Source organism: Sceloporus undulatus, chromosome 8, assembly GCF_019175285.1.
Source record: "Sceloporus undulatus isolate JIND9_A2432 ecotype Alabama chromosome 8, SceUnd_v1.1, whole genome shotgun sequence".
Classification (NCBI taxonomy): domain Eukaryota; kingdom Metazoa; phylum Chordata; class Lepidosauria; order Squamata; family Phrynosomatidae; genus Sceloporus; species Sceloporus undulatus.
The window spans coordinates 37,345,756-37,357,784 of record NC_056529.1 but is presented as its reverse complement, the minus strand read 5'-3'; the positions used below and the strand labels follow the sequence as shown (position 1 = coordinate 37,357,784).

Below are 12,029 nucleotides of genomic sequence, written 5' to 3'. Positions count from 1 at the left end.
ATGGAGCTTGAGATGATTTTAAAAAAAAAATAAGGAGTAAAACAAAATAGAAAAGAACTCTGTGTGTCATAAAATAAATAAATCAGACTTACCTTCCATCTGCGTAGTGCTAGACAACCAAACTAAATGAGAAACATGAAACTTATTCCATTTTAGTCTATTGTTAGCTTTGGGTCCCACATAATCCATTAAGACCCAATGACCTAAATCTGGATGTTAGTAGACTCTGCAAAGCAGTCTTGAGGCATCTTTAAGAAGTAGACTCAACTCTACGAAAGCTACCAACTCTTTTCAGTAAGATCCAAAACACACTGCAGAAATCATCCAGTTTGAGACTGCTTTGATCACCTTGGCTCAGTGCTAGGGAATCCTGGGAATTGTAGTTTACTGTGGCACCAGAGCTCTCTGGCAGGGAAGGCTAAATGTCTCACAAAACTACAGTTCACAGAATTCCCTAGCATTGAGCAAGGGAAATTAAAGCAGTCTCAAACTGGATGATTTCTGCAGTGTGGTTTGGACCTAAGTCTCAAAGGTGTTACAAGATCCCTTTGCATAGTAAAGAGAAGGAAAACCAAGGCTGCAGATGTGGGACAAGAGAAAGAGAGCAAAAAGAGCAAAAAGACAGCAAGCTAAAAGATCAGAAATAAGGAAGAGGAGAAGAATCTAGGGAAAAAGTGTGAGAGAGGAGAGCAAAATCTGGGACCAGAGAGAGAGAGAGAGACACAGAGCAGGTGTGTGTTGGAAGTGTTTTTGTCTATGCGTCTGCACATGTGCAGGTGCGACCTCTGACTCACACATTGAAACAGTCCATTGAAAAGAATACAGTGAGATTTTTTTGTTTTTGTTTTTGCTTCTGTGTGAGAGCCAAAAGATCAGAGCCTTTGTCAGTTCAGTACATGAGCCTTGGTGCCCTTCAAAGCATACTTTGAGAGGACTTGGGGGGTTATATTGGGGAATTGTGATTATGTTCCCTTTATGCTGGATTCCACTCTCGCCATGTCTGTGCATGTCTGTGTGTGCATGCTGCACATGTACATGTATGTATATCATAAACACAACCAGAAATAACATTGACTGTCCATAAATAACAGTCATTGAAACCAGAGTACAGTAGCAACCGAAATCAGTGCAAAGCCTTGGCAGATGCAAACTTCTTGACCTGGCATGTAAAATCTACACCCCCCAACATTTCACAGCTTAAAAGAAGCTGCACTTCTATCACCTCTTTTTCTCATAGCAAGGATCACTGCCCAAAGCTTCTAAATTACACATGGCAAAGGGCTTTCCTCTATCTGTGGTTTGCAGCATTCATTTAATTTGTAGTAGCCTTTCCTCTGGTGATTTAAGAGCAACTGGGGCACTTGTTGCTTGGAGAAAAGGTATGCTAGGTATGCATGTTTGCCTTACAAGCCCTTATCACCAATTCACAATAAACCTCACCAGCAGTAATATATGAAATGACACAGGGGTTCTCTCTGAATGGGTCAAATAAACTGGTCCTCCTCTGATCTTCTTGGCAAGAAGATTGGGTAACACATTGCTAAAAAAAACAGGTCTGGTGTGAACAGACCAGAAGATGTCTGATGCATTCAGCACCAGAACTGGGGTTTACATGCATTAAAATATCCCTCTCTGTTTGCTCCAGATGTTCCCAAAAGATCTAGAGCCCTCCGTTCCAACACCAGAACTTTGAAATATGCCCTACTGTGACCCCCAACTGATTCATCGCCACTCACTCATTCTAAGGCAGTGATTCTCAATCTTCCTAATAGCCTTTAATACAGTTCCTCATATATTAAAATTGCGGTGTCTCGGTTCCTAATACCATTTGAGCCCCAAAAGGGTTGCAACCCACAGATTGAGTACTGCTGCTCTAAGCTCAGCACAAGGGACCCAGCCATGTGATCCTGGCTGGGTGGGTTGTTCTGACCTCAGATCAAAGTGATGTGATGTAATGTGGCATCGGACATCCCAGGGACATCAGAATGCAGGAAGGTTGGGGCATCTCTGGGCCAAAGATACTCCTGGTTGCTCCCAGAGTATCCTGGCCAGTGCAGACAAGACCACTGGGTAACATGTAGCATCTTAGTGTTCAAATGTACACATTGGTCAGAATCCTGTTGGTGCATCTGTGTAAGTTCCATTACGCAAGTGGTTGTACCTTTTTGGCCATTGTGCTATGGACATATTCGGTGCACGATGACATAGGCGAAGTTCCCCAACTGTAATCATTCCACGGGTAACTGTGCATTCGTGAATGGTTCACAGTTATTTGTCAGTGCCTTCAGTGTAGCACGCGATCCCATGGGATCGAGGATGCAGCCATTGCACATTTCCCCTTTGCACAGCAGAACAATAAGCAAAGACATTGGGAGACCCATTGTGCACTGTCTGCATTTAGCAGTGATTTTTGTAATTGTGCAGAGGATGAAGTTTCACAGCTCTGGAGAAATATTTTGAAAGGCATCCCCAAAGCCAAACCAAGTGGGCTTCTCTAGCTGCAAACTGGGATAGATGGCATATATTTAGATAACAGTGACCTCCTCGGTCTTCAATCACCACCTTCATCATACCTAATGGCAGAGACAACCATTGATTGGCCAGCGATTGGCTAGCTGATGGCAGAGGCAAACAAAGAAGGATCTTTCTTGATCGGTCAGTGATTGGGCATCCAATGGTAGAGACAACCAGGGAATCAGACCTGATGATTTGGTCAATGATTGGGCAATCGATCACAGAGGCAACCTGGGAAAAGTCTTTGTCAATTTATCAGTGACCGGGCAACTGATGGCAGTGGCAACAGGAAGGATCAGACTTGATCCTACCCCAGATGTTTTGACCTGCATCATCTACATTAGATTATGTGAGGGAGGGGAAACCTGGGCCATTTGACCCATATGGACAACCCCTGACAGACAAGACTAAATATCTCACAAAATTACAAATCCCAGAATTCCCTAGCATTAAGCCAAAGCCATTAAAGCAGCGGTTCTCAACCTGTGGGTTGTGACCCCGTTGGAGGTCAAACAAACCCTTTCATAGGGGTCGCCTAAGACCATTGGAAAACACATATTTCCCATAGCCTTAGGAACCGGGATGCTGCAATTTTATGGTTGGGGGTCACCACAACATGAGGAACTGTATTAAAGGGTCACAGCATTAGTAAGGTTGAGAACCATTGTGTTAAAGCAGTGTCAAACTGCATTAACTCTGCAGTGTAGATGCAGCCTAAGTAGCCTATATGGAATATCTCGAGTTTTGGAGATCCCGATGGAAAAGTCATCATGGTTGAAGTTTGGGCAATTTAACAAACAAAAAGAAATAATAAGCATAAAAGTGTATGTGAACTGAATGGATGCATTCAACCATTTCTGGGCAGATGATTAATCAGCTTAAACGTTCTTTGATCGGTTGACAGCCCTAATTGGCACCTGTTTGCAGAGGTTTCGATGGTGTGTCCTGAACTTTGCTTGCCACCGAGAGATGGGGCAGTAGTCGTAGCAAAAATGAACGTTGCAAATCCGATTGTGAAGAAAGCCGAAGTAAAAAACAATCCATCAAATTGCTTTGTTTCAGAATGCTTTTGCACCCTTGACTGATGCCAAGACTAGGAGCCATGCTGATGATGTCGGTCTCGTTCTTTCTTCATTGCAGGCTAGTATATACCGAGGGGGATACAGCCGTTTTGCTCCATACTAAGTGACAAAACCATTAAAAAAACAAACCCTTCCAATGTGGGGGGAAAAAGGAAGCTTTCCGAGGCCTGGGTATTGCAATACATGCAGTAGTGCATCATTTTAGCAACTCTAAAAATATATATATAAATTTAAAAAAATAACAAAAATAAAAAAGAGGAAAAAATCTACATTTTTTATCTTATACCTCAGATATTTTGTTCTGTGTATTTTAATATTGTGGGTCTTTTCATTTCTGAAGGTTACATAGTTTGATTGCTGGCTGTAGAAGGTATATTATTATTATTATTATTATTAATTATTTTCATTGTTGTGGTTGAACTAGAAAGCTGCTAGAAATGAAAAACAAAAAAAAAACTGTTTTGGAAGCCACAATCAAGACCGCTATGTCATGTAAATGAAATATCTATGCTGAATATTAAGCTATTGGGATTCCTCACTTGTTTTGTAAGAGTGTAAGTGTCAACATCATTCCCCCCGGCGCATAAAACATTTACTTTAGTTTTCGAACGAGGGAGGGAGAGAGGAAATAAAACCGAGAAGGTGGGAGTGGGGTGCTACTCTATTGAATTGAAAAAGTGGGACCCCGCTGCTCCTTATATACTGTAGTCATGTATCAACTGTCTTAAATGATTCACTGTTTATTCAAAGCCAAAGGTTATGTTGTTAATTTCGAGGCTGGGGAGGGTAGAGGGAGGGATGCTTGAACCAACACATGTACATAAGATCTAATTTAAAGCTGTCCAAAGGCACAGCGTTTAATGCATTCCACCGGAACCGTATTCAGCTCCAAACATACCTAGTTGTTTTAGGCAAAAAAAAAAAAAAAAAAAAAAAAATGAACGACAGAACGAGAGAGAGAAAGGCAGAGAGAAAGAAAGAGAGCAAGAGAGTGAGAAAGATATAAATAACCAAGTATAAATACCTGCTAGTTAGATCATGAGCAAGCATTCTTTTTTATATTTCTTCCAGTATAATAAATTATTGATATCATTGCAGACTTTTATATTATGGGAGGATTAAAATAAATAATAATGAAAAATAATAATAATTAAAAGGTGATAAAAAGCACTGTTTCTATTTTTTTTCTTTTTTTTCCAAAAAAAAAAAAGAGAGAAAGTAATAAAAAAGTTAAAATTCTTTGTACTGGTTAAAATAAAATAAAATAAAAGTGTATAAAATTTACATCTGTGCAGTGGGATTGTTCAGTTTGAGGAATTTACACACACCTTACGCCGCCGCGTTAGATTTTAAACCCAGTAGACCAATTGTTAGAGCAAAAAAAAAAAAAAAACCAAAACCCGTGATCATTTTTATCAAATTCTGTGCTACTCATATACCAAATTTATATAAGCATTTCACAAATAAACTGCAAACATCCAGTAGAGATAATCTTGGTATTTTCATCAGCTTAGTAATTTTTGAAACATGATCGTGTTGTGTAAGCAAACTGCAACTTTTCGAGGTGTTACAAACCCTGCTGCCCCGACCCGTCTCCAATTCCCAAACTAAGGACATCTTATTTTGTAATTCACTGGACCCAAGGCAACATTTAAAACAAAGAAAGGATCAAAAGATCAGCCTGCGTCAGAGGCCCATTCACACCACAAAATTATAGCATTACAATTCCACTGAAACTGCCATACTTGCATCCGATGGAATCCTGTGATTGGAAGTTCGGAGAGGAATATGGAGAACTCTAAGCTAGAGAGCTCCAGTGCCTTCCTAAACTATAAACTCCAGGGTTTCTTGGGGTACGGTCATTGGAGATGTGCCGAACGCGTGTTGCTTTTCATTAAATATATGGGATTTAAGAGTTTCTCAATGCTCGGCTGAAGTATTTATGTGCTCCGACTCAACTGAGGTGTGAGAATGCGCAGAGACTTCATTTGCAAGGGAAGTAATCGGGTAGAAGTATCGGGAAGTTCAGTGTTCGGGAAGTTGGAGTTTTTTGGTTTGTTTAAGTAATAGGAATAATAGTGCCTCAGTCATTCATCTGAATTGTGTGAGTCTCAGTCAAGGAGATTTGAATTATTCCTCTTGGCTGCTGGAGGGAAGGGAGAGAGGGATTTCCATCCTAAAGATAAACACAGGGCATTGTTCCTTGGTAGACACGGCAAACAGAGTTTTATCGTTCACACCATTACCGTATATACTCAACTATCAAGTCGAGGGCAAGTCGAGGGCAAGCTTTGGGGCCAAAAGTATGGATTTTGCTTTGATCCATGGATAAATCGAGGGTAAAACTTAGGGGCATATAGCAAAGGATCTAAAGGATGAAGCAAAGCAAAACAATGTCAACGGGTTTACAAAATTCCAGCAGACATAACTCTTTGTGCTTACTCTTAAGGCTGGATGGATGAGAGAGTAGAGGGGGGTCAGTGCTTCCAGGAGAGATTATACTCTTGCTTTTCACCAGGGGATGGTTCCTTCTTATAAATAAGAGTTAAGATACAGTACTCAAAGATAAGTCGACTTGAGTTTTTTGGGTCAATTTTCTGACCTAAATTTCTACAGTAACTGCAAGAAGGGTTAGGGAAGGAAAGCCAGCTGAGTGTTTTATGGCCCCCCCATTCTCTGACCATTTGTCAGGAATTATCAGTGAGGAGTCACCAAGGTGAAATGTCTCATTTTCCATGGAGGAGCAAGAAGAAGAAGAAGACGAATAAAATTTCCTGCCCCGGTCCAGAGATGGGAAGAATAAAGAGATAAACATACATCACTAGTGGTCGTGACAGTTAAAGTGGAATCAGAGCACTATAATTCTGTGGTGTAGATGGGCCTTTTCCATGTGTCCCTCTCCCAAGGCACCGAAGAATTGATGCCAAAGCTGCAGTGCCTGGCACAGCTGAAAAATTGCAGTTTGTCTGTGCATAATGTTGTCCTGTTTACAAGTTAACCTAGGTTTGGGGTGTTTGTCAGGGGTCTTCTTGTTTTGTTTTGGGGTTTTTTTTTGTATTTAAAAATAAATCAAAGCAGAAAAAAATAGTTATATTCTCATGTGTACCGTGCGTGCCATAAAGGACAAAAAATAAAAGAAAATGAAAAAAAAGGCAAGCACTTTAGATAAAAAAATGATCAATTCACCGCTGTGAACCTGCCAACTTGCTATAAAACAATTCTGCTTTTTAAAAAGTGTTTGTGGACGGCCTTTGTCATCGTAATGTGCATGCGATTATGATCAGTTGAACGATAACCATCAATAAAGTTTCACAAGATTTGAAAACAAGGTTTCTGGAGCATTTATATCAAAAGATGGGGGAATTAATTAATTAAATAAATAATTACATCATTCTCCAAACCAACTCAAGGGGAGAGAAAAAGCGAGAGAGAGGGAGAGAGAGAGAAAGGGATAGAGGAAGACAGACAAAGAGAGAGAGAGAGAGAGAGAGATAAAAACAGGAAATATATACATCCATGCAAAATATAGGCTACTAAAATGGCCATAGCCTAGGATTGTCATGCTTTAACCCACTCTTTAGATCAGTGCCATAGTCTTGGAAAGGAATGGTCATGTACGAATAGAAGCTTTTCCCATCCATTCCCACATTGGGCTGAAATGTGAGGCAGCCTCCTGCCCATCCAGATGAATTACACAGTCCTTTATAGAAACAAGGGACACATAAACATACTTGCCCTCCCAAAGCAGTGTATTAACGTGGAGGAAGGAAGATGCTGGGGGGGAAAATCTAGGAACACTTCGGAGTCCATACCAAGAAGTGTATTGGGGTGAATTGCAGTGAAGAACACACAATTCCAGCCTAATTGAGTTTCCCCATTGATAGAATCATAGAATCATGGAGTTCGAAGAGACTACAAGGGCTATCTAGTCCAACTCCATTCTGCCATGCAGGAACTCTCAATCAAAGCATCCCCATTGACAGATGGCCATCCAGCCTCTGTTTAAAGACCTCCAAGGAGGGAGACTCCACTACACTCCAAGGGAGTGTGTTCCACTGTTGAATGGTTCTTCCTGTCAGGAAGTTCCTCCTAATGTTGAGCTGGAATCTCTTTTCCTGGAGCTTGCATACATTGTTCCATGTCCTAGTGTCTGGAGCAGTTGAAAACAAGTTTGCTCCCTCCTCAATATGACATCCCTTAAAATATTTAAACAGGGCTATCATATTACATCTTAACCTTCTCTTCTCCAGCCTAAACATCCCCAGCTCCCTATGTCGTTCCTCATGATTTCAGGGTGAAGGACAGCTATCTATGCATAAAATATTTCACCAGACAATGCTAACACTCTTTAGGAAGGAGTGAGCCCACGTAGCCAAACAGCATGATCCAGGAAAGGATTTTGTGACCAGAAGGACCTACACACATGTGTGTGTGCATGCTAGAATATGTTTCCTAGTAAGTGAGAGGTGCATCACTTTACAAAATGTTAGGATGATTCTCCCCCCCCCCCCCCAAAAAAACCAAAATCCCCTCAGACCATAAGCCGCCACAGTTTGTGGTGATCCTTTCTTTTTTTGGAACCTGGTTTGTCAAAAGTCCCCCGCTAGCCTGATCTTAAGATTTTTGGTACTAGGAAATACATAATTAGGAACAGACGTCCCATCGCAGGTTAGTCAATAGCAGGATGGGTGCATCGACACTGTAAAAATAATGCAATTCAACGCCATTTTAATGGATGTCGCTCCATCCTAGGGAGCCCTGGGATTTGTAGTTTTACAAACTCTTTAGGCTTCTCTGCTAAAGAGTACTGGTGCCTCATAAAACTACGCATCCCAGGATTCTGTAGAATGGAGCAATGGCAATTAAGGTAGTATCAAACGGTGCTATTACTCCAATATAAAGGAACTCAATTACTCCCTTTCTCTTTTAGCCTGAACTTTAAAAGCTCTATCCACAGTGATGAGCTTTATCCCAAAAATAGTCTCAGCATCTTGGATAGCCTTTGAAATTTGGGCTAAATCCTGACTTAAGCAAATTCATTGGCCTACCGATATCGCAGCAACTAACCTTGATGGGGTGTTGTTGTCTACTATTGTCCAAAAGCCACATACCCATAATAGCGGAGTGTCACCCTTGCCGGCTTCTATAATAGAAACCCAGTTTTCCAAACAGGGACTTTCAGAAGTTCTCTTCATTCACTTCTGTTGAGGTCAGTGGATCATGCGCTAGTTTATAGGCATAGGGAAGAAACTCTCTCATTGCAGATGCTCAGGCTCAGAATGGCCATTCCTCATGTGACTTTATATCCTAAACACCAGGGGGAAAGTGAAGGGAAATGTTCATCCAGCATTATTAAGCTTTGGGGGTTCAGAAACAAGGGTGCATACAGACGTACCTTGCAAACTGGAATAGGTGCGGACAGATCTGGCCATTTCATTTCTCCCGTGTTTAAATTGTGTGGATGTTGACCACTTCTGATACCAAAAAACCAAACAATATTTTCACCCATCTCCAGGGATTCTGATTCCTCCCAAATTGGATTCTGATTTCTCCCAAAATTGGAATGCCGTGGATCTTGATAAATATGGATGAGCAATGGTCCAAAACGAAACGATCTTTCCTGGAGAGAGAGAGAGAGAGAGGGAACTTTGGCTTCTACCAACTTGAATTACTATGCATTTACTACCAGACATCTATTTTAATATTGATCTTAATCAGTCCGGAAGAAGGAGAGAGAGAAAAAAGCATGGCTGCATTTATTCATTTGAAGTTTAAGTGTTTACATTTTAAGCAGCCATTTGTTGCTTTGGGGGGGGGGGGACGTAAACTCAATTTTAATAGAAAATGATATTGGATGTCATCACATGCACCGGTCAATCCAGCACCAACAGCTATTTTAGAAGTGGTTTTAAGCTCAGTTCTTAATAGGGGATCTGTTATTTCAGTCCCAGACAAGAGAGAGAGAGAGTATATTCCCACTGTGGCTTGGCTGCTCCATTAATCCACGTCTGTATGCACTCTGAAATAGGATTATAGTAATAGTACTTAACTGTTAAAAGATATTTATTTTCTTACAAACAATCAGTTTGCACACAAAGTTCTCCTGTTGTATCATTCAAAGTTGAATTCGGTGGCTCAATGTGGCCCTCGATAAAAGTATCTGATGTTTAATTCTTGGAGATAACTGCCGATGGTTGAGGTTTTTGCCAAATGCTTTAAAAAAAGTAATATTTTTGTGAAAACTCCTTCGACACTCCAGTCATTCATTTTATTCAAATGTATGTCTGATATAGGGAATGTGTTTTTCCTTCTTCTTTTCTCTTTTTCTTTCCAGTTATATGAATTGCTACTGATAATAATACGAATTCTGATTTTAAAATAAATGATTAAGTACCATATGTAGAATATCGTGACTTCAAAACAGTTACAAATCTTAAAACACAACAAGTGTGTATATCTGTCTTTAGAAATTAGTGTTTATATCACTACAGTGGTTTGTGAATAAAGAACAAAAAAAATGGTTTGTAATATTAAAATAAAAGCTTAGTCTGAAACGGTGTAAATAAATTTGTGTCCAGACTGCTTGTTGTCATGTGTTATTGTTGTTGTTGTCATCATTATTATTATTATTAGCTGGATTCCTTTTGGTTAGCCCCAGTGTAAACCAACTGACCCAACCGTAATAGGTAAAATAGGCAATACAGTGGAACTACTCTGGTTGGTGCTAATAGTCAGATTCAAGGTACTACTATTCTCAATTCAACTATGGATGTGGACCTGTCCCTCCGTATTAGCTGGAGTTAGGGGAACAAGACCCGTGTAAATATTGAAAGACCTCAAATAACAAAAACACCATGTTTTTATCTGAGGACACCTCTCTAGGAATCTCTAGGTCTTCCATTGCAACTCTGTGGTCAACGTCCGACAGACACTGACCATAGAACTGCACTGGAGGAGCTACGAAGGCCTAGTAGAGTATTCTCTCTAGGAATCTCTAGGTCCTCCACAGGGCAACTCTGTGGTCAACGTCCGATAGACACTGACCATAGAACTGCACTGGAGGAGCTACAAAGACCTAGTAGAGTATTCTCTCTAGGAATCTCTAGGTCCTCCAGGGCAACTCTGTGGTCAACGTCCCACAGACACTGACCATAGAACTGCACTCGAGGAGCTACAAAGGCCTAGTAGAGTGTCCACTCTAGGTCTCTCAGTGCAACTTTTAGTTAAATTGACCATATAGTTGCACTGGAGGACCAGAGATGGCGAACTTTTAAGGTCGCGTGCCAGGGCGGGGCTTCTACCCCAGGATGGGGGTGGGTGCCGGGCGGGGCTTCTGCCCTCCAGGGGTGGGGCTTCCGCCCCCTTTAGGAGGGAGGGAGCCTCTGGCTCTCCCCCGGTGTTTGCCGGCCCCTGAGGTCCCTCCTGGCCATCAGAGGCCGGCAAAGGGCCTTCGCCCTTCCTTCGCTCCGCCATGAAGGGCTCCATGGAGCCCTTCGCGGCGATGAAGGGAAGCCGGGAGGAGGAGGAGGCTGGGCACGTGTCCCAGCCCCCCCCCTCAGCCTTCGCTCGCTGAGAAAGGGCTCCATGGAGCCCTTTCGCGGCGAGCGAAGGGGAGCCGGGAGGAGGAGGATGGCCAGCTGCCCAGCCCCCTTCTCCTCGGCCTTCGCTCCACACTAAAGGGCTCCATGAGCCTTTTCAAGTGGAGTGAATGGAAGCCGGGAGGGAAGAAGGCTGGGAGGAGGAGACAGACGTGCACGCACCGCTGTTTCCTCCTGCCCATTATGCCTTTTCTGGCTTCCCGCTGTCTCAGAGAGACAGCGGGAAGCCCGAAAATGGTAGGGAGGAGGCGGAATGGGCACGCGCCTGTTCCGCCGTCTCCCTCGCCCTGTGCCTGGCGAAATCATGCCGCGTGCCACCTGTGGCACACGTGCAACGTGTTCGCCATCACGGACCTAGATATTCCTAGAGAGAACATGTTAATCAAATCCGTGAATAATCAAATCCGCAAATATCAAATCTGTAAATACGGAGGGATGAGTGTATATGCATAGAATTCTCACCAGGGAGTTCACAAAAATTCGACCAAACAGTGCTGCTAGGATCTGAAGAGATACCTTAAAATATGCCCCAAGCGAAATGGAGGCCAAGCATACAGTATAAACACTGACAACAAAAGAGACAAGAGGAGGAGGTGAGAGTATAATGGGCATGGTGATGCTTCCTTTGCTGTAGGCCACCTACCGCATCACTTTACCACTGTTAAAGCTTGGCTTAGAGCAGTAGTGTGTGTCCACTTTTAGTACCAAATGAATGGTTGTTGGACACCTGGAATTGCAGCCAGTTTCAGCTCAGTGCCCCGGGCAGGTAGAGGGAGAATGTAGTAATGGATTCTGGATATGATGAAAGCACCAGAAATGTTTAGTTATGTGGTTC

General features: G+C 42.2%; 1 protein-coding gene across 8 annotated transcripts in view; it reads left to right on the top strand.

Annotated features, from left to right (window-relative positions):
* Positions 1 to 5,962, top strand: part of RBFOX1 (RNA binding fox-1 homolog 1) — a 1,322,412-nt gene extending 1,316,450 nt beyond the window's left edge. For 3 of the 8 annotated variants that reach the window (XM_042437945.1, XM_042437936.1, XM_042437943.1), the window contains one exon: positions 3,577 to 5,962. In XM_042437945.1, the coding sequence (XP_042293879.1) occupies positions 3,577 to 3,699 (123 nt within the window). In that variant the 3' untranslated portion in view covers positions 3,700 to 5,962. The other 5 variants (XM_042437944.1, XM_042437938.1, XM_042437941.1 and 2 more) reach the window with 4 other exon arrangements.
* Positions 5,963 to 12,029: the final 6,067 nt, after the last annotated feature.